Genomic DNA, 21,456 nt, shown 5'->3' with positions numbered 1-21,456 from the left:
TTTTTAAAAAAAATAATCAAACTATGCAGCAGACTCTAAAAACAACATGCAGATAATGCACACTCAGCCGGCTCGTCATTTCAGGAATCTAGCAAGGAGACAACAACAAACACCCAACATGTTAATCGGAAAAATATCTTTCCTGAAACTATGTAATTGTAAATACAAATAAAGCAGTGCTCTGATTAATAATAAGAATGGAACAGTCTCCCAAAACCCACGAGGTTTAGAGGAGAATCCCAAACTGGGAAAAACACACAAACAAATCTGGACGAATTCAACTAAAACCAGGACCGGCTTCCTAACTGTCCTTATCAGTAGCAATTATTGCAAACTACTCATGTCCTGTCAGCTCTGCCTCTCTGCAAGCATCAGACATTCTCCATATAGAACTCATAGGAAGGGCAACAGCAAACAGAGGGATACACAGACAGTGGCAGACAGATATGCTGGCCAGCAAGGTGACAGGCATGTGGCCATCCTTCTCTGTTCAGAGACAGACTGACCTTCCTTGAGACTTTTCTGGTTGCTCCCCTCAAAGCATTCCTTTTCTTTGAGAGGTTCGAAATCCTCAGCAGTTAAAATCTCTGGGAAGCCTTGTGGCTGCTTCTTGGAGCTATCGATCATGGTGAAGACTTGTAGAAACAGGCAGCATCCAGCGGGAGAGAAGCTCAGTGCACAGGACAGTGGAGAGCACAGAATGAATATTCAGGTCCTGCTCCTCCTCACAGCACACTAATCACAGGGCAATAATCTTTAAGTGACATAAGGCAGCCATTCTTTCAGAGTTCCCAGCTTGACCTGCAGACAGACACACTCCAGCGGGTGGGAGTGCTGAACTCTTCCACACTGGGAGGGAGGCAGAGGCTGAGAGGCACGACTCTTAAGATCCCTCCCCCTTTCCCAGCCATCCCCTTTCCCATTGCCATTCCAGCCCCCTCCCCCAACCCACCCCCGCACTGGCTGCTTCAATCTGCAGCTAGATGGTCCCAATCATCTGACGAGCACTGAGTCAAGCAGTTAAAAATAAAATCTCTAGCTGTTAAAGAGAAACCTTTGCTGATAACAGGAAGATGAACGGCTGTCTGCAGTTGCTCCCGTGCTCTCTATAAGCAAAGCCTTGGGCTGTGAAATACTTTACACTGGCCAGATGAGTCCATGCATTACTCATGAAGTTCTCCAGCTAAACAAACGACAGAAGAGGACACCCAAAGGAAGCAGTTTTATCTCTGCAGAGGCACCACACTAAATAAACACGCTACTGGCACATCTGGGTGGAAAGCATCCCTTCACTCCCACGTTCCTTTGTGGGAGCCTTTTGCTATACAGGGCTTATCCCTGGCAGAGCTTTGTAGCCAGGAATGTGCTGCAAGTCCAGCTGCTTCCTTGGCCATTCAGAACTCGTGGACCAGCAGTTTGCCTTTGTGCCACTAGTCGGCCAAGAGAGCTAACATCACTAGGATTTTTTTTTTTTTTTTAAAGGAGAATTGTTCTCCCAAGTACAAAGCAATGCCTCTGAGATTTTGTTCCTAAAAGATTTAATCAGCGATGGGCTAGAGTTTCATTTCACAACAGGAATGCCTTTCCTGCAAGGTATAGGTTGCTGCTTACAAATGTAAGGGGCACTCTGGCAGGAAATGTCTACGAATGGAAATTCCAGGCAATGTGGAAACAAGTTTGTTTCCATATATACCAAACACATATAAGCAGACACTCATTTTTAAGGTGCAAACTCTGTGCCTTTACATAGAGCTCTCATCCACCCATCACACGAAGGGTGGAAACACAGAGCTGTGCTCCATGAGGAGTCTTGTCACACGAGTAATTTTACTTGTACACAACCAAGGGACGAGACTAAGCTGGAAAATTACATGAGAAAATAGTTGACAGCATTGTCCCTGACCAGTGAGCAGGCACCAGCGACAGAAGATAAAGAAAGAAGTCTCTAAAGGACGTGTATGTCTGAAGAGAAATGCAGATTTATTAGGCACTTGGTGGACTGAAGAAAGGGTTATATCCTGCACCCAGGAAAAGCAGTATTTCTCCCCCTGACACAGACGGGTCTGGATGAAGCATCCTGTCCTTTGCCTCTGGTTCCAAGGCTAGTGTGCAGTCAAACCACACTACTAAGATTGCTATCTAGTCTTCTTCCGCATCTCTGGAGAATGGAATTACACAACACAGGACATGTTTTTTGTCAACTGAGACTCCTTTTGAAGCAACAGAAGTCTTCCAGGGCAGTCTAAGCCTCAGAACACACGGACATCTATCGCACTGCCCTGGAGCAAACTTCTGCTGCTGTCCCCTGTCTCTGAACCTAGTTTCCAGATACAACATTCCTGTCTTTCCAAAGGAGTCACAGGGACCAACTGCTGTTTACTGAGTATTTCATCAAGTATTCCGCACATATGATCACACGTATCCTAGCAGTCCTGCTGAGCTCCAGGGTGATTCGAACATCACAGACATTGAAGAATAAGACCATGGTCACAAAGGCTTGGAACTGAACCAGAGTTGCCATTCTCCAAACCTGAAGGTCTTTTTATTGCACTGTACTTCCTGGTTTCTTCTACAATAGGCCCTAGTTCCAGGCTTTGGCTAGAGAGACATAACAGCGCAAGTCATGAGTTTATGATATCCCTGCTCTTTGGGGAGTGATCACAAGGCACTAATTTATAAAAGTATTTTAACTTTTTATGAAGTAGTGACACTTTATCAGTCTATTTATCTATCTATCAGATATTCTGTTGATAGACTTGCAAAATCAACATTATCAACTCAATTTACAGATGGGAAAACTGAGGCCTAGGAAAATTAAATACTTTGTTAGAGATAGCATATATCATAAGTGAAGGCCATGGATTCTCATAAAATAAACTTGGCTCTAGGACTTACATTATAGCACTTTGCAAAAGAAAGTAAAAACAGGGGCATGTACTTTTCTATGGTGCTGCTCAATTGTTTTCAGTCTACAGGTTCAAAAATATGAGTATATTTCAAGTTATACTCATCACTTTAAAATCAAAACACTGTCAGAGTCTCTCTGAAGAAAACTCTGCAGGCATATTGTCTCTCCTGGCAACCATCAGCATTCCAACAGTGAAGCACCACCTGCTGCAGGGTTACATTGAAGTCTCAGCTTTGTAGTTTTGGAAGGAAATAATTCTCTAGTAATGGATATATCTAAAAAACGTTTTTGCTGTATTTCAAAAGATTTTAAATAGTTTCAAATTCACAGAGCATTTTCCTCAAACTTTGTGAGATTTTCTGATACCATCTCTTCAAGAACACTGTTGAGCATGTTCTTACCTATAGGCTACCTTTTTACCAAAGAACCATAGCATAAGAGTCAGTATTACCAGGTTTTTTTTTCCCTAGGAGCTGGGGACCGAACCCAGGGCCTTGTGCTTGCTAGGCAAGCTCTCTACCACTGAGCTAAATCCTCAACCAAGAGTCAGTATTGGGAGATCGAGGCTGATAAGCTACTGCCATAAACCCACAAATTCCATCCAAGTTCCAAATTGTCCAAATAGCAAAAGAGATCCAATGTTAGGTCTCATGTGACTCTTATACAATGATCTGTGGTTTGGGTTTGGGACTGCATCCTTGGGATAAGACTGGGTGACACAGTTGGTAGGAAGACAATCATCCTGTCTACAGTTACAGATGTCTCTCAATTTATGTCCTGATAATTTAATTTTAAATAATAAAAAGTACTGTTAAGTTCAAAGTTCATTAAGCAATACCTCAGCATACAAAGCACCGCAGTGGCACAGCACTACAGCACATCCACTGGCTCCTGGTAATCCTGGGGCCGACTGGAAGTGGTGATACTTAGCTTCTGCCTAACTCTGCACAGGAGAACTGGACTGCATATCGTCAGCTCAGGAAAAGATCAAAACCCAAAGCATAACGTCTGTGCTACATGCACTGCTTTTACAGCCCTGTACATTAGAAACTCATAAGCAGAATAATAGATTGTGGACCATCTGTATTAGAGGTACAGCCAACAGTAAAGAAATGAATAGCTGGTATATATCACCAGTTTGCAGCATGGTCTCAAGGCCTCCTGCTCTGTTCAAGGGGTTGTATCTATGACTGTCATTTCTTTGATGGTAGGACTGTCCCTATCAGAGTCAGGACTCCTAGTTTGGCATTATCATCTGACAAGAACTTTCAAGTCTACCTTGAACTCCTGCCCCATTCAGGAACTAGGGTTTGAACGTGAGGTGTGGCCACTCTTCCAGGCCTTCTGAACACAGACGTGTTGCATGAGTTTACATGTTTACATTTAACACACATGTTTTCATCTCTATATATGAAGAGATAGCAAATATATTTTATTTGTGTGAGTGTGTAGCTCTGTGTGTGTGTGTATGTATATATATGTATTTATTTATACATAGCAGAGAGCACAGATTCACCCCAACACTTCTAGTTTCCAGACCAGCACCTAAGTTAATGCTCATTTTCTCATTGCTGCTCTCATGACTGATCTCGGTGTCATGCGGTGTGCCCACAGGACCACAGGAACTGCTCTGCAGGGGTCTGCCCTTCTTTCTTCCACATGCACTACATACCTTTATTGTCATTTGGTTCTTTGTCATGAGCAGCATTTAACTTCAAATGATATATGATTAAAGTCACTTCTATTTAAGATAAACTTGCATTGTCAGTTTTTGTGTGTATGCATACTCAAAGAATTCTTTAACCCTGACAAAGGCTGCCAGAAATCTAGCCAGTTTCTTCAGCACTAAATGAAGATATTTAGTACTCGTGAGAAAAACTGTGTGGCTTAGAGTAGCAGTGTTTCAAGAAAGGCTTCAGGGATCAAATATAAACAAACATGGCTAAAGGGATCCACACAGAAGCCTGGCAGAGCCAAGGGAGGCCCACAAAAGTCCTGAGAAGATTCCTGCTGGGATGATGTCATATCTAGAAAGAACAGGGAATGTTCTTAACAAGGTTGATCCACTGACACTAATTCTTCAAAAGTTATAACGCAAAGAGGCTGCTGGGATTGATGATACTTTCTTAGCATTCTGACTTGGAAATGGAGAGAATGTGGCCTTTCTTGTCACCTCCACAGTGTGTTGGTTTGTCACAGATCCTCAGCTGCTGCTCTTTGGGGAGAGGTGAATTTGGTGGCTTCTTGCACACCATTTGGGTATATTCATAGAAGAAACATTCAAGTTTTCTTCTAAGGGAATCATGTTTCTATAAGTCTTATTTTAATCCTTATTTCTTTCCTCTTTAACACTATAAATACTAGTCTAAAATTGGAAACCATGACTAAATAAATAGGGTAACTTCCAACTTTTTAGGAAAGGAAATTAAAATAAATAGCACTATCACTGAGATAAGATCTTTAAAAGTCTTCATTCTTTTTTTTTTTTTTTTTTGGTTCTTTTTTTTTCGGAGCTGGGGACCGAACGCAGGGCCTTGTGCTTCCTAGGTAAGCGCTCTACCACTGAGCTAAATCCCCAGCCCCTAAAAGTCTTCATTCTTATCATTTAAACAATACATTTTTGTCAAGGATGATAAAATTTCTGTAATCTCAGCATGTGGAAACTGAAACAACTGGATAGCAGTTAGTTTCAAGGCCAGCCTGGACTATAGTGTGAGATTAAAAACAAAAATAAAACAGTAACAACAAAACCCCTCTGGTGGTTCAGACTGGTGGAGCAGGGTGAAGACTAGCACATGACCTAGGATTCCCCATGATTCACTCTCAGGCCTCAATGCTCTCATTACAGAGGCTTTTACTGCTCCCTGGCAAAACTGACTCCACATGAATGTTTCATGCCATGTTATATCTTCCTTTAAATGATGGTATACGTAATCAAGAGATAACAGAGCACTCGCATAAGTTTAAAGAATCCGTTTGAATTCTTTCCCTGTTTCTAAGCTTTACAATTAAATAAACAGATATCTGGTTACAAAAGATTCATAACTAAGAGCTCCCCTTCAATTCTCTTCTAGCTAGTACTATGAGGTCTCAGAAGACAATCACAGCCATAGAGAAGAGAATGAAATGACACGCCTCTGAAACCCTAGCAAAGATGTAGAAGATGTCAGAAAAGTGAAGTGGACCAAATCCCTGCAGATAGGATGGCTGGTTATTACATCAGTGATGTTGGCATGGCGGCTGGAATAATAAGGAAGTGACAGTTTGAGTGACCCTCTTCATCCCAATGCCCCATTCTCAATTCTTTCCTAGTCATGTTTCATGAAGATGTAGCATCGTAAGGCATGAGAACAAACATGCGTGTGGATGTACATGTGAAGTGGGTCATTTTACACTCAGACCTCATGCACTGATTCTCACCCCTGCAGCACAGTCTTTTTTTAAAATCTATTTTAATTGTGTGTGAGTGTCTGTGTGTGTGTGTGTGTGTGTGTGTGTGTGTGTGTGTGTGCAGATATCCAGAGAGATCAGAAAAGGCACTAGGACCCCTGGATCCTGAATTACAAGTAATTGTGAGCTGTCTGACCGTGAGTCCTAGGAGCCAGATTTGGGTCCTCTGCAAGAGCAGTGATACCTTAACCACTGAGTTATCTTTCTAGCCCTCCTCCTCCCATAAAAACTTCTTTCTATAAAAGGGAAGCCAACGCCTCTTAGGTTGAGAAACCCCAGCAGCATTAGAGTAAATTGTATAAATGAAGCCCTCAATAAGAAAACATCAAAATGTTCATCATCCATAACCATGGCTTTGAGATCACTAGAAATCTTTTAGCATCTTTTCATCCTTAGCACCCAAGATGTTGAGTCAAATGTAATAATATGTGGCAACATTATTAATGAACAAAGAATCAATATTCATTAATAGTGATAATAGTGATAGTCATAGAGCATTAATCTCTAATTAAAAATTATATTCAGCAACATAGATGAAATTCAAGATAAACTAAACATATGCAATGAAGGAAAACAGAGAAACCCAGCACATGATGCATGTGTGATTCAGTTACTTAAAAAGAAAGTTTTGATATAAAATGATGCAATTATAAGTCAGTTCTTAGTAAGTGCAGATCTTCAATCGCAGTATTCCGACTCTGACATGCCTTTCACTAAACGCAAGCACGAGTTCACTTTTTCCTTTCACTAACTCAGTGACTTGCAAAGACGGGTGTTTTTAAATGGTACTCTGTTTTAAGGGGCATCACTAGTAGACTGATAAAGGTTAGGGGCCAGACGGTTCTGGGGCAGGGGTAGGACTTTAGAGTTGAAGAGAACTTAGCTGTGAGACCCGGACAGCTGGATATCCGTGTGTCACTAGAGGATTCGGCATTAGTAGCAGCTCTCAGCTCAGAGTCACTGTGCACCTAACTCCTAACATGCTGAGAGTTTCTTTCTGTCATCCTACATGGCTGTGCTTGGGGCTTCTCTGGCAGGTCTCCACATGCATGCAGATGTGCATCCCAGCTAGGGTACATACACACACCCTTTGTTTTCCCATCCTATCCCCTAAGGCTACAGCAGCCCAGTTAAGGACTTTTAATGGGGGTTTTTGATGTTGTTGTTCAGTACTTGATACTTATTTTTAAGGTTTATTTTTTATTCATGTGTCGGCTCATAAGCAAAGAGGTATTCACAAGGACAGAAGCTAGTGCTCAATTCCCAGGATCTGGAGTTAATTCTGAGCCCCCCAGCATGGGGGTAGAAACTGAACTTAAATCTTCTGGAAGAGCAGTAGAGGCTCTTAATTGCTTAATCATCTCTCTAGCTAAATCAATGAATTAAATAAATTAATTAAAATTATTTTATTATTTTGAATGTATGAGCTTTTTCTTTCTTTTTTCTCTTCTTCTTCCTTCCTCCCTCTTCTTCCTCCCTTCTCCTTCTTCCTCCTCCTCCTCCTCTTCCTCCTTTTGCCTGTATATATGACTGTATACCACATGCATGAAGAGGCAGTACCCTCAGAGTCCAGAAGACGGCATTAGATTCCCTGGAACTGGAGTTAGATATGGTGCTGGGTATTGAACCTGGGTGGGTCCTCTGCAAGAATGGTCAGTGCTCCTAACCACTAAGCCTTTGATCCAGCTCCATTATGAAAAAATATTTTTTAAACTGTGTTTTCATTTTTTAAGCTTAGGGGGTAAAATCTCTGTAGTGACCTGGACAGCTATTTTATAACCAGGTAGTACCAGGTAGGAAAAAAAAGTAACAACAGTAACATCTACAGAAAATGACACTTTCATCTGAGCTGGCCCAGCAGGAAGCTATAAGGAAGGTAAATCAGGAGGACCCTGCCCTCATTCTTGCTGTGGGGTTTGGAGTCAGTATGCAAGGAGCTCTGGTTTGTATCCACATAAGTGCCACTCTCGGTTATGTGTAACTCAGCAACTTTACACCAGTAAGAATGAAATCATCTACAAAGTGTTCTTAAAGATCTCTGTCTTACTTAACCTGGGGACTGCTCCACCATGGGACTCTGGGAAAGAGTGGCTCACAAGTCAAGGCACAACTTCTGCAGTACCATCCTAGTGAGTCACACATCGCCTTCGAGGAGCATCTTAGGAGTCATGACAAAGGTAGGGATGAAAAGTGTGGCTGAGGAAGGTTTTCTTAGGGAGCAGGGCTAACAGCCCTGTCAATACAGATTAGTATGCTGCAAGAGTGGGGGTTGGGTGGGAGAAGAGTAGTGATGCTAAGAGCAGGACACCCAGATTAAAGTAGAAACTGTTGCATGTGGGTAAAAATGCTTGCTGCAGAAGTCTGACAACACAAGTTCCACACCTGTCCCGCAGGGTAGAAGGAGGGAGCTGACTCTTAAGAGCTGTCCCCAAGGACTTATACATCTATACATACAAGCAAACAAGTGTAAAGGGTTATTTTGTATGCAACTGGAGCCATAAAACTGGAGCAGACAGACAATGGATCAGAAAAACATTTGCAAAACTAATCCCTGAAACTTTAACTAGACGGAAACCATAAACTTAGGAAACGTCCACATGTTCAGTGGGGTAGACTCATGTGTACAGATGGAAGGGTTTCCAGAAGCACAAAGAGGAAGCAGCCAGAGAGCACTGCAGCCTGGTACTCTCAGGAGCTCCAGGCCAGCTTAGACCACACAGTGTGACTGTGTCTCAGAAAGCCAATGAAAATAAACAGCAATGACAAAAAACATATTAGGTATCAACAACAGAAGTGTGTGTGTGTGGGGGAAAGGTTCCTACTAATAATCTAAGAAATGTATGAAGCTCTTGACTATACAGAAGTTGGGTCTGAACAGACAGGCCTCCTACACAGGTAAGACAACAGAGAATCATAAAGATTTCTAAGTTAATCTACAAATTTAGTGTGATCTCAAAAATACCCAGCAGCTTTTCAATAAAGACAACTTGACAGTTATGTTTATATGAGAAAACAAAAACAAAAAACACCCTGAGAGGCAAGAAAACATTCAAAATGAATGTCCTGTATGGAAAGGGGACGACACCAGCTCTGGATCTGCAGAGCACTTGACAGTCGGATCACTGACTGCTCGTGAGAAGATCTGGCTCCATTCCCAGCACCCACACTGGGGGGCTCACACAGCTCAAGCTCCAGAGGATCTAATGCCTCTAGCTCTTATGGACAACTACAGTCATGGTCTCAAGTATGCGTGCATATGCGCGCACACACACACCCCAAAATAATGAACAGAAACCTGAGACGCCCACAGATGTAAATAAAAGAAAATTCTAATCATATGAGCGCCATGAGTGAGGGTCAGGGTTTTCTAGGCCCTGGACATTAAAAACGGTTTACAAAGCCTGACCCAAGATGCAAATTCAATTGATGACTGACAAATTTTGCCCCCCCCCTACACTTACTTCTATGTATATATGCAACAGTAAAAGTAAAGAAAACAGATAATCATGAAAGTATTAGCAAGGCTTGGAGACAGAGAAAGAAGGAAGGGACGGGGAAGAAAAGATTGAAGATAATCAAAATATATACATGTATGAAATGCAATGAAATCCATTATTTTGTACAATTAATAAATTTAAAAAATGAAAAAATAAGTAAACTATTGTGTAGTTATTTGGTGATGGGAGATACCTGTGCTTGTCAGAGCAGTAAGTACAGACACAGATGGGAAAGGCTGAGGGAAGTCTGTAAGCCCAGGATGCCAGCGGTTGGCATTAAAGTGACAGAGAAATCAAGAAGCATGGCTATAGAAAGGCTCCATCTTAAAGGAGAAGCAGAGATCAGACACTAGACTGTGGCCATGGAGCAGGGCACAAGACAGGTATCATTATCTCTTCTTCTACAAAGGCTGTGACTCATCAACTTGGGGACCCAATGGTGTCTTAGGATTCACTGTTAACAGCAGTGAATTAATGACACACTCTCATTTTAACATTGTGGCTACATAAGAGGGTATTTGTCTTTTTAGTAAGCATATACCTAAGTATCTAGCACTAAAAACATAACACCAAGAACCGACTTTCACATAGTTAGGAGCAAGAGCCAGATTTAGACATGGGAAGAACCAGATAACGTAACAGTGGGGATTCTGTGTACAAGCTTTATACCTGTCTTATAATCATGTGAAAATCATGTGTAATCATGGCTTCAAAACCGGAAAATTACTGAACGCTTCATTATAAGCAAAGAACTAGAACAATGAACTGATGTCAGGGGAATATTTAATAACAAGGAAAAATCAGCATGAAGATGAGGAGAGGAGAGGAGAGCATATTCAGAATGAGACCTGAGTGAGACTGAGCACAGAACCAGAAAAGGCCCCAGAGCAATGCCAATGTGCCCAGCAGGATGTTTAAATGGAAGCGTGTAAGCATGTGGGGTTCTGTACAGGTGTCTACAAGCTAACCTGAAACGTGGTTTTTAACAAGGGTAGGTGAGCACAGGAGATTGAAGAAGCATGATACAATATTACTGGTGGAACCTATGCTGAGACATGGATGCTCACTGCAAAATATTCTTCAACCTGTGCTGTATGCCTAAAAATTACTATAATAAAAAGTTCAGAATATGAAAAACTCTTATGCAACTATATATTAGTACATGAAATCTCCAGACATCATAAAAGATGCACATTCAAACTATAAGACAGCAACACACATTGAAAGGAGACTTTGCTAAAGAGAGCATAACATTTCCCCATTCATTTTCAGGAGTACAAAATGATTTAGTTGCTTCTGAAAGGATGTGCAAATTTAAACAACTAAATATACAATTAGCAAGACCTTTCTAACCCATATACCAAAAGATGTGTAAGACTAACAAGACTGTGTTATGCCCATTAGATTTCAAGTAGAAATAAGGTATTTACTAACAGGGCATGGGTAAATTGTGATGTGTTCATACACTGGGATGCTGGTGAGCAATGCCTGAATGGATCACGAGCACTGTGATAAACATGGAGTTCCACCAAGACCACATGCTGCGTGGTTCTATTCACAAATACTCTAGAGTAGCAGTTCTCAACCTGTGGGTTGCAACCCCTCTGGCGTATCAGATACTTACATTATAATTCTTAATAGGAGCAAAGTTATAGTATGAAGCAGCAATGAAAATCATTTTATGGCTGGGGGATCAACCTGTGGAACTATATTATTGGGCCACAGTGTTAGGAAGGTTGAGGACCACTGTTTTAGAGAGAAGGATCAATTCCACATAGGACAGGTCTTTCTGGGTGACACCAGTGCCTTGCATCTTGACTGATAAGGGTTTAGGACCTGTACATGTATGCATGTGTCAAAATTTACTCAACGACATGCATTAGATGTGTGTACTACAATGCACATATCACACGTGCAATGATGCACATACAGTATACCCTACTGTGAAAACACAAACTGCTACTGAATTTTACAAACTACTGAGAGGTACACTGCAGATGGCAGCCTTTTTGAAGTTCACTAAATAGGTGATGGAATGATAAGCAAAGCAAAGATGCCTACGCAGTAAACAAGGCTGACAGTTGGTCATTACAGAACCTCGGTGTTTATTATGTGGAAGTTAACTGTATGTGGTTGGGTTAAAATACCTATCTCAACAGTACTTACTACTGTGCCATCCTACTCTTCCTAGTTTAGTTTTTTGGTTTTCCAAGACAGGGTTTCTTTGGAGAGTCCTCACTAACCTTGAACTCACTCTGTACACCAGAATGGCCTCAAAATTAAGAGATTCTTTGGCCTCTGTCTCTCCAGTGCTAGGATTAAAGCTGTGTGCCACCAGGCCTTGCTCTATTCTTGTGGACAAGACTGACACGTACACTTGGAAGTGGATCCTGTACTTTGTAAAGAAAGACAATATTAGAGTAAATTTCTTCCTAAAAGTCACTATGTCCTACTTTTATCTGTGGGGAAGAAGACACAGAAAAACATAGTTCTAATTGCAGAAAAATGACTCATTCTTCAAATAAATATTCAGTGGACATTAAATCAGAAAATCATTCTGAGAAACAGAGAATGATAAGTATTTCTGTAGCAAATAATAAAGAAACAGAGAAGTGATCACAAATTCAGATATAAAGGAGAGGCACAGCTCAGCATGATGGAGGGCTGGAGAGCTGTGTGCAGCTCATGATGGCACTTGCAGCTCGGGAGGGTAAGGTGTTTGGTCTTTTGCTGAAGGCAAACTGAAACCATGGAAGCATGTGGACAGGAATGGCACCTACTTGGGGGGATGGCCAGGAAGGACAGTGATCCAGGGCAAGGACAGGACTCTTCTTGCTTCTCCTGATACCTATCTTTTTTTTTTTCAGAGAAAATATGCACACAGACGCAGCGGGAAGCACACTTGATGCTCCAGGCTGCAGAGGAGTAAAACAAATCGGTGGCAAGTAGGGAGGAGCAGCCTGGATGTACATGCTCAGCCAGAAGACTCACCTTCAGAGCAGCCAGGACTTTGAAACCATACACCAGGATAAGTAAACCTTATTGTGAGACACACTCCTGGCTTAGAGGAAGTTCCAGTGACAAAGGTCATACTGAAAACTGTTTCTGGGAACCAGGAGCACCCTGCATCTGCCCCCTTCACATAGAAGGATGTGCTAACATCTCAAGCCAAACACCACCTGGTAACTTTATTTTGTTTTGCCTTCAGTTTCGTCCCCTTAACGTTTTACTCAGAATCAGCCCTAATCTCAGTAAGAGAAAGGAGACATGCTTATCACTGAACATGGAATCATGAACACGTGCCCTAGACCTTGCTCACTTTCGGACCTACAGGTAGCCTGCGATGTTGTGGATCTCTCAAACTTCAGAACCCAAGGACAGTGGTACTCCACTGCCACAGAGTGCCTGGGAGGAGGCCTGGGACAGTGATGGAAAGTACCAGGCTTAGAGGGCTGTCAGTCAGTAAGGACAGGGCTCTTCTGGGTCCTCCTGGTACTTGATTTTCTAGTGAAAAGGAGAAAAGAAATGAAGAGATAAGGTTTGTTTTTAAAAGTGTAATGTTGGGTCTGGAAATATGGTTCAGTGGTTATGAGTGCAGACTGCTCTTGAAAAAATCTGGAGCTCCAGCTACAGGGGATCTGAAGATCTCTCTGACCTCCATTTGTAAATCTGACATTTGTAAATCCACACATTCATTTATAAAATAAAAAACGAGCCTCTTTATAAGCTCTGTGTTCTTGGTGTGGTAGGCCATATCTATAATCCTAGCACTTGAGAGGTGAAGGAGGATCAGAGACTCAGGATAAACCTTGACTACATAGTTAATGGACTTGCTCAGTGGGTTCCTTGCTCAGCGATAATTTTTCTTTACATGTATTTATTTGATGTATTAATAACAATGTCATGGGAGTCAATTCTATCTTTCTACCATGTAGGTTCTGGGGATGGGAGTCAGTTCCTCAGAGTTGGTGACAAGCATCTGACTTACTCAGCTACTTCACTAGCCCTGACTGCTCACTGCTAATACTGTTTTCACCATTTTAGTTATAGACTGGCATCTGGGAACTCCTGTCTTTAGGAGACTGAAGATTAGACACTGTTGACAGTGAGTACAAGGAAGCAACTGGTAGCATTCCAATTAAAATCTCACCTTGGGGTAAGCACAATGTATGTATGAATTTCCACTGAGTATTTGGTTAGTAGTGGAATTCTTTCCCTTTTTTAAAAATTTATTTATTTTTTTTTTATGTATGTGAGTACACTGTCGCTGTCTTCAGACACACCAGAAGAGAGCATCAGACCCCATTACAGATAGTTGTGAGCCACCATGTGGTTGCTGGGAATTGAGCTCAGGACCTCTGGAACAGCAGTCAGTGCTCTTAACCGCTGAGCCATCTCTCCAGCCCTAGTAGTGGAACTCAAATGCTGGGTGTGAATGACAGTTTTTTTTTTTTTTTAAGTTATACAAGCTCACCCACCCACCTTGAATCCTCTGATGGTCTGCCATGTTCCACTGCTCTGATGACTGAGGACAAAGTAACCTTATCCACAGGCACTGGCATCCAGGACATCCATTATCAACTGTCTAAGCTGTCAATTCTTCTACTGCTACAATGTGACACCATGACCAAGGAGACTTACAACTCCACAGGATTAGAGTCAATGACCATCAGGTGTGGAACACAGCAGCAAGGAGATAGAGTGCTGGAGCAATGTGGAGCATTTACACCTGAGCCTCCAGCAGGAAGGAAGGCAGGCAGGCGGGCAGGCGGGCGGGGAGAAAGAGGGAGAGAGAGGGGGAGACAGAGACAGAGACAGAGACAGAGACAGAGACAGAGAGCTCGCAACTTAACTAAGAATGCCATGAGCTTTTTGTTGTTGTTGTTGTTGTTGTTGTTCTTTTTTTCAGAGCTGGGGACTGAACCCAGGACCTTGCGCTTCCTAGGTAAGCGCTCTACCACTGAGCTAAATCCCCAGCCCCTCCATGAGCTTTTGAAACCTCAAAGCCCACCTTCAGTAACATACCTCATTCAACCAGGTCACAAGCTTCCTAATACTGCAACCTCTTAAAACAGTTCCTCCTGTTGTGCTGACCCCAAACTATAACATTATTTTGTTGCCGCTTGATAACTGTAATTTTGTTACTGTTATGAATCATAATGTAAGCATGTGTGTTTTCTGATGGTCTCAGGTGACCCCTGTGAAAAGGTCATTTAACAACTCCAACCCCACCCCCACCCCTAGGTTGTCTTAAACCTTTCCCAAATCTTCAAATGACTGGAGACAAAGTATTTAAGCATTCTTCTTTGAACCAGCCGCATGACTGACTGGCCATAGATTAGACTGGCTTGTGAGGATTCTTTTCTAACAGACTCAGTCTTTTAGTAAATGAATCTAGTGAGACTTATTTCTTTGTATTCTGTGGAGCTTCTATATCTCTCAGTGATATGCTGATGTATAAGTGCTCATAATCTAAATACAGCATAAACTATCAGTCCAGTTTAACATTTTCTGCCATTCCAAGGTCATGGAAATATCACCCTGCAATGGTTTGGTCCACCACAGTTGGATGTTTGTGTATGGAATGAGTAAAAGGTAAATGTCTTTCCACTGGATAGTTAACAAATCTAGAACTTTCTTTTTAGAAGACTACTGTTTCCCTATGGCTCATTCCAAAATGGAGCAGATGGCTGCATGCTGCTGTTCCCCCGGTTGACTGCTCCTCAGTCCTCTGGCTCTAATCTTGGCCCAGAGATAGCTCTAAAAGAAATGTCCTAGCTAACCTACTAAAAAGAGTGGACTCAGTGAACCCCACCTGATCCTGACCACGTCTAATACTATTCCCCACTGAAGGAAATAGAGATTCTCAGAGGCACAGTCATTCTAAGATCAGGTCAAAGAATGTTTAAAGGTAGTGAACAGGAGAAAAATCAAAAGCACACAAAGGAAGAGTATGTGTCACAAAGGGATTTAATTATTCAAGTTAAAAAAGGAAGAGAGGCTCAGCAAGTAAAGGCCACCAAGTCTGACAGCCTGAGATGGATCCTTGGAACTGACAGAGTGAAATGAGAGAACTAATTCCAAAAAGTTGTCTTTGAACCTCAACACACATGCTGTGGCCCAAACATGCCCACACATATTCACATACACAATAAATACATGTAAAAACAACAGTGACAGTTATGCACAAAGAACCTTTGAATCTACAGTTGCTTGTTCCCTTAGAGAAGAGTGAACCTCTCAGAATTCCAGAAAGAATGTCAGACTCTGCAAGTAACTTTATAATGATTAGATGAAAATGATTAGATGACATCGACGTCATCCAAACAATGGGTGAAGATGGCTGAGATATAGACGTCTTAAGGTCATATGCCACATACTACTTACTGGATAATTACAGAGAATAAGGATACTTTTACATACAGATAGACAGAGAAAACCCACAGGAGTGCCCTTAATCTCATCCAGTAATAGGTCAATCAATCATTGTCCTCTTGATGCAGCTTACTGAGGACAGAGCTCCCATGTCATACTCTCAACCAAACTTCCCACAACAACCCAAACAGGCAAATAAAAATGGTGCCATTCTGCAAATAACTGATTAGATACTCCAAACTGCCACGTTGCAAAAGGCAGGGAAGAACTGCACTGCATTAGGAGAAGTTAAAAGTCCTCCAGCTAAAGCACGAGATCATTCTCGTGCATGGGTTACAACTCAAACACTGCCACCACTCACACGTTAACTCTCAATGACAAGTATGAAAGTGTGCTAGTAAACATGGGCATGCCTGCAGCTTACACATGTGTGGTCCTGGGGGCTAATAACCTACGCTGACTCCGACAGTTAAGAGAACATGTAAAACGGCTGCTCTATCATCTTTCATGGAAGCATCTTCAATCTGTAGAAAAGACAGCTGAGTTATAAGCTAGTACAAGCCTTAATTTCAGTCGTTAAATGTCGATAGTTTATTATAAAATAAACTGCCAGAAGAGAGGTCTATTTGGGCTCTTCTCTTTCTTGTTTAATGGATGAGTGAGAGGGCCCGTGACTGATAAAGGTACTTGCCACCAAGTGTGATGATCCCAGTTCAATCCCCAGGATTTACAGTGGAAAAGAAGGGCAAGCTCCTGCAAGCTGTCCTCTGACCACCACATGAGTGTAATGGTACAGGAGAAAGCAAACACGCACGCGTGTGCACACGCACACATACACCGTTAGACAAACAAATTAATTCTTTAAAGATTAAAAAGAATCAAACGACTATTGGAACATTTTTTACTAGAGGAAGTCTTAAAATGTCTTCATTCATTTCACAGAGAACCTTCAGAAGTACTGGGTTAGGGTGAAAAGACAAACCTGCCACAGTGCTTGGCTGTGAAGTCACTCTTCCTCAGGCAGTAAGTAATGTCTCGAGGTGGTGAGCATATGGATGGGAATGCACAAAGGCACAAGAGGAGAGGACTGCAAGTGGCAGTGAGCTTCTGTTTCCATGGATGTTCTTACGAACAGCATGGTGTTTGTAGTAGCTTGAATCAGGAACGTCCTCCACAGTCTAAGTGCTTGGTCCAGCTGTTGGCCTAGTTTGGTGGTGTGGTCTGCTGGAGGAAGTATGTCCTGGTGGTGGGCACTTTGCTCCCTTGCCTCATGTCTGGCTCAGAGTGTGAGCGTCCAGCTTCCAATCAATGCCTCTGCTCAACCATTATGGATCCGTATACCCCTGAACCATACAAGCTCTTTCTTCTCTAAGTTCTATTGGTCATGGTGCTTTAGCACAGCAACTAAGAAGTAAGTAAGATAGCATGTGCAATACTTGTTGGCTAAACTGAAACAGAAGGTAAAATCAACAAGGCCAGCAGTTGGCAGGACAGTGTTTCCATCCTCAGGAGAAGTTCTGCTTTGTAAAATCTTTAGCCTTGTCTGGCTTTATAAATGGCCACCTTTACACTTTTCCAAGCAACTTTATGTAAAAAGAAGAGGACACCCACCTTAAAGATGGCTTTAGCTTTTGTCTAAAAGCAATCTTTTCTGCTTTGTAGCCTTCTTTATAACCTCTGGGGGCAGCTATTTCTGAGCAGCCACTCTGCCTTATTTAGCCTCCTTGCAGGGAAAGTCACAGCCTATCTCACAAGTGCAATGCTTTGCCTCTTTGAGGAAGAAAACCTCTTCCTCTGCAGAACTCAGGGCTGTATGTGGTGGTGTCCTCATGGGATTTAGGCCTATGGTGTAGCAAAGAGGAAGAATGTGCAAAATGCAGCACCACAGAGAAAACTGACACAACAGCTTGTTTGTAGGTGTCATTGGCTGTATTATTAGTAAAGGGAGTGGAGGAAAAAAAAGATGGCTCGGTTTTATGAGTGGCACAGTGACTAAGAAGCTCAAAGCTAAGTGCTAGGTATTATCTGACTGCGCACCTTAGAAAGGAGCAAGGGAACAGTGGCTTCTGAAGGGACACAGTATGGAGATGAAAATACCCTACATTAGCATATTACAGCAACCAGCCCTTAATTTAAATGATCAGCTGTGAGTGGCAGTGGCCTGACTGCAGTGCCAGCATAGGGAGGGGGAAGAAGGGGGAAGGAGCGGGATGTCTAGTTCTAGGCCAGCCTGGACTCCATAGCCAAGACCTTGTCTCAAAACAAGTTACAAATAAAACCAAAACCAAACCCACATACATAGAATGTGGGTTAATAAATTAGAATTATGAAACTCCATTGATAAAATCTCAGTCTGACAATTCAACAGTACCAAGAATCAATCAAGAGTTGATTCTAATTTCAGTCTGCTCATACTTGGTGTTCTGCATGCGCAGGAGGCTCCTGGACCTACCGAGCACCACTCGGACTCACTAGCTCCCTGATGGAGCTGTTCAACTGTCCAGGTGGCTCCTCTTCATTGCTCGTGCATTTTGACACAGTGCCTAGTTAACTCAGTCTGCTACTAGACACACTCTATGGTCTCTCAACCTCTCTGGTTCCCTGTGAGATGGGCTTACAATAGCGCATGTAGGCAGTGATGATAGTTCTAGAGCTTAGGTGTGGCCCTTAAACCAACAACCCAATAACAAAACTGGGCACAGCCTTTGCAGAGAAGAGCACAGAAAGTCTGTCAGTGTTTCCAGGGTTATGGTGAGAGAGGGGGTTGAGCAGTGTTTCCAGGTGATCACGGTAATACCCTACTTCACTATCATCTTGTTCAAAGATGACCATACCTCCTAATAGTGCCACTCCCTGGGCCAAGCATATACAAACCGTCACAAATAGCACTATGTGTACATGAGGAGGAATATATACTATAACAAAGGAAGGAACTGTGCATGATGGAGCATCTCTGTCATCTCAGAACTTGGGAAATTGAGGCACAAGGATCAAACAGACTGATAAAGAATGAAACACGTCCAAGGGAAATGGATGTGACTGGAGATGACGTGTTAAACAAATGAAGCCTGTTTCAGACTGACAAATACTGTTACCCTTCTCTCAATGATCGGTCCCAGACTACATAGATGCACACAACCCTGAATGAGGAAATGCCTAGGGAACAAAGAGGGCTAAAGGGAGCAAGGATGGAGAGGGCACCAGGGGAGAGCGGAGGGTGGAGGAGACCAGTGTGCCTGTTGCCAACTGAGAGTACAACTTGCTACTACACCCCTGGCTTTCTCCCAGAAGCAGGCTTTGGTGGAGGTTTTCCTGTGGGTCAGGATGGGGGATGGTGGGAAAGTGTACATTCATAATAAATTTATAATTGTATTCCTTGTTTTTCTCTTAGTGGAATCTAGATGTTTCTGACAACAAAGTTCCCATCTGATACACCTGTGAGACGAGAAGTGTACCCACTGGTTATCCTTATGGGATGACTCTTTTGCCAAGTTGAATCTAATTCAAATATTGAGGCAAAGTGTTTTTTTTTTTTAATTTCAGTATTTTTTTAACAGAGAAAACAGTAAATAATTAGTTCTTTATTCATGTGGAACAGAGAGACTCTACCAGTCTGAGAAACCTTTCCTCTCAGATGTTTATGGACGGAGGGAAAATGAACTTCTAGAAGTTCGTAATTCTGTCACTGGCTCCAGGAGGCAAGGAGGAGGAGGAGGCTGAGAAGTGTCCTGTAATCCTTCAGGCTGTTCCTGTCAGCTGAGATGTGGAAAGCCGCTCTCCCTATTGTTCCTTCACTTATTGCTCCAAGGCACCAAAACCCAGCACAGAGATGACGGTACTACTATAGTCTGATCAGAAAGTCCAGTCCCACACACCACAGAAGACACACAAATCTCACACTAAAATGCCAATTCCAGACCCCACAGATTTGGCCACAATGAAGTCACAAGCACTGGGCCTCGCTTCCTGCCATGAGAAACCAGGAAACCCGACAAGCATGAGGCATTTGCTCACACACACTAGGAAATGGACTGTGTGTCAGGATTCAGAGCTGAGGAGAGTGAGTCAGCTCAGACATTGCAGGTTAAGTTTCTAAAAAGGAGGACTTGCCTGCTTGACCAGTGTCTCACAACTGCCTCCCATTCCAGCCTCAGAAGACTGAACACATTCTTTTGGCCTACACACAAAAGCAAAGTACCTGATGTCTCTGCTGAGGAACGTGCTCTATGTGATGGACTCAACCTAGCAAGACTGGGTAAGAAATGACCAGCTGAAGTATCCTCACAGCACACATGCTCCAAACAACCTGAGTGGAAAGTTCTCTCTAGGACACATGGCAGGGTATACCAGCGGAGATGCCAAAGGAGAGGAAAGCCCTGTCCCCAGCACAGTCCAAGAGCTGCCACAGGGTGGAGCAAGCAGAACAGGAGAGCTGGCCCTCCCAGAGGGGCTGGGGTTTGTGTGAGCTGGTCAGAGGGTCAAAGTGAGGGAGAGCTGACCCTGCCTCCCTCCCTCTGAAGTTAGCACCGGGTAGCCTAGCCAGACCAGTGCTGAAGAGCACTGGTGGTACACAGAAGGGAGAGCCAGTAGGCTGACTAGCTTAGCTACCACCCACACCCAGATCCAGAGCTTTGATTTGGCCCACCTCAAAATCTGCATTATCTATGAACCATTGAGGGTCAGTCCTGCTGATTCAAAACTGCAGCATCTCCATGACACAGGGCAACAAAAGGATAGCCAGGCCCTGTGAGGAGCCAGTATTGATGGTGTCACAGAACCCAGAGACCTTAAAGCAGACTAGTGACTCACTGCAATGAACATTCACAAGTGAAGATATGTGGATAGAGAGGTATGCTGTGGGACACACTGTGACACACTACAGCTTCCATGACAAGATGTTTGCTATGTTTTATTTTGTTTTGTTTGTGTGGTTTTTATTATTTTGGTGGAGGGAGGAAGTTTGCAAGGGTGGGACTGGGGTACATGATGTGAAAGTCACAAAGAATCAATGAAAAGTTAAAAAAATGTACCCCTAGATCTTGACAGTCAAAATTTACAAAAGGCTTGAGGTGACCTAAAAGTTACTCAATGCCTACCAAAGCCAAAACCTAGTGATTTTTAAATGAAGACAGCAAAGTCAAGCCCAGATACTCAGCTTGGGAACAGTTACAAGGTTACAACCATCAGCCTTTGTTTGTCCTTTACATACATGTATGTTCACACATG

At 42.7% G+C, this 21,456-nt stretch overlaps 1 protein-coding gene across 3 annotated transcripts in view; it reads right to left on the bottom strand.

The window, feature by feature from the left end:
- Mrtfb (myocardin related transcription factor B) overlaps positions 1–21,456 on the bottom strand; it is a 165,724-nt gene that overhangs the window by 70,009 nt on the left and 74,259 nt on the right. Inside the window, exon 1 of one of the 3 annotated variants that reach the window (XM_087569216.1) lies at positions 507–862. The exons of the other annotated variants lie outside the window; for them this stretch is intronic. Coding sequence (XP_087425342.1) covers positions 507–627 — 121 coding nt within the window. The 5' untranslated portion in view covers positions 628–862. Of the gene's footprint in view, positions 1–506; positions 863–21,456 lie in introns of those variants that run through there. 3 annotated transcript variants of the gene reach the window in all.

This window comes from Rattus norvegicus, chromosome 10 (assembly GCF_021556685.1).
Source record: "Rattus norvegicus strain SHRSP/BbbUtx chromosome 10, alternate assembly SHRSP_T2T, whole genome shotgun sequence".
NCBI classification, from domain to species: Eukaryota; Metazoa; Chordata; class Mammalia; order Rodentia; family Muridae; genus Rattus; species Rattus norvegicus.
Note: the sequence above shows the minus strand (reverse complement) of the source record. Positions and strands in the feature narration are given on the sequence as shown.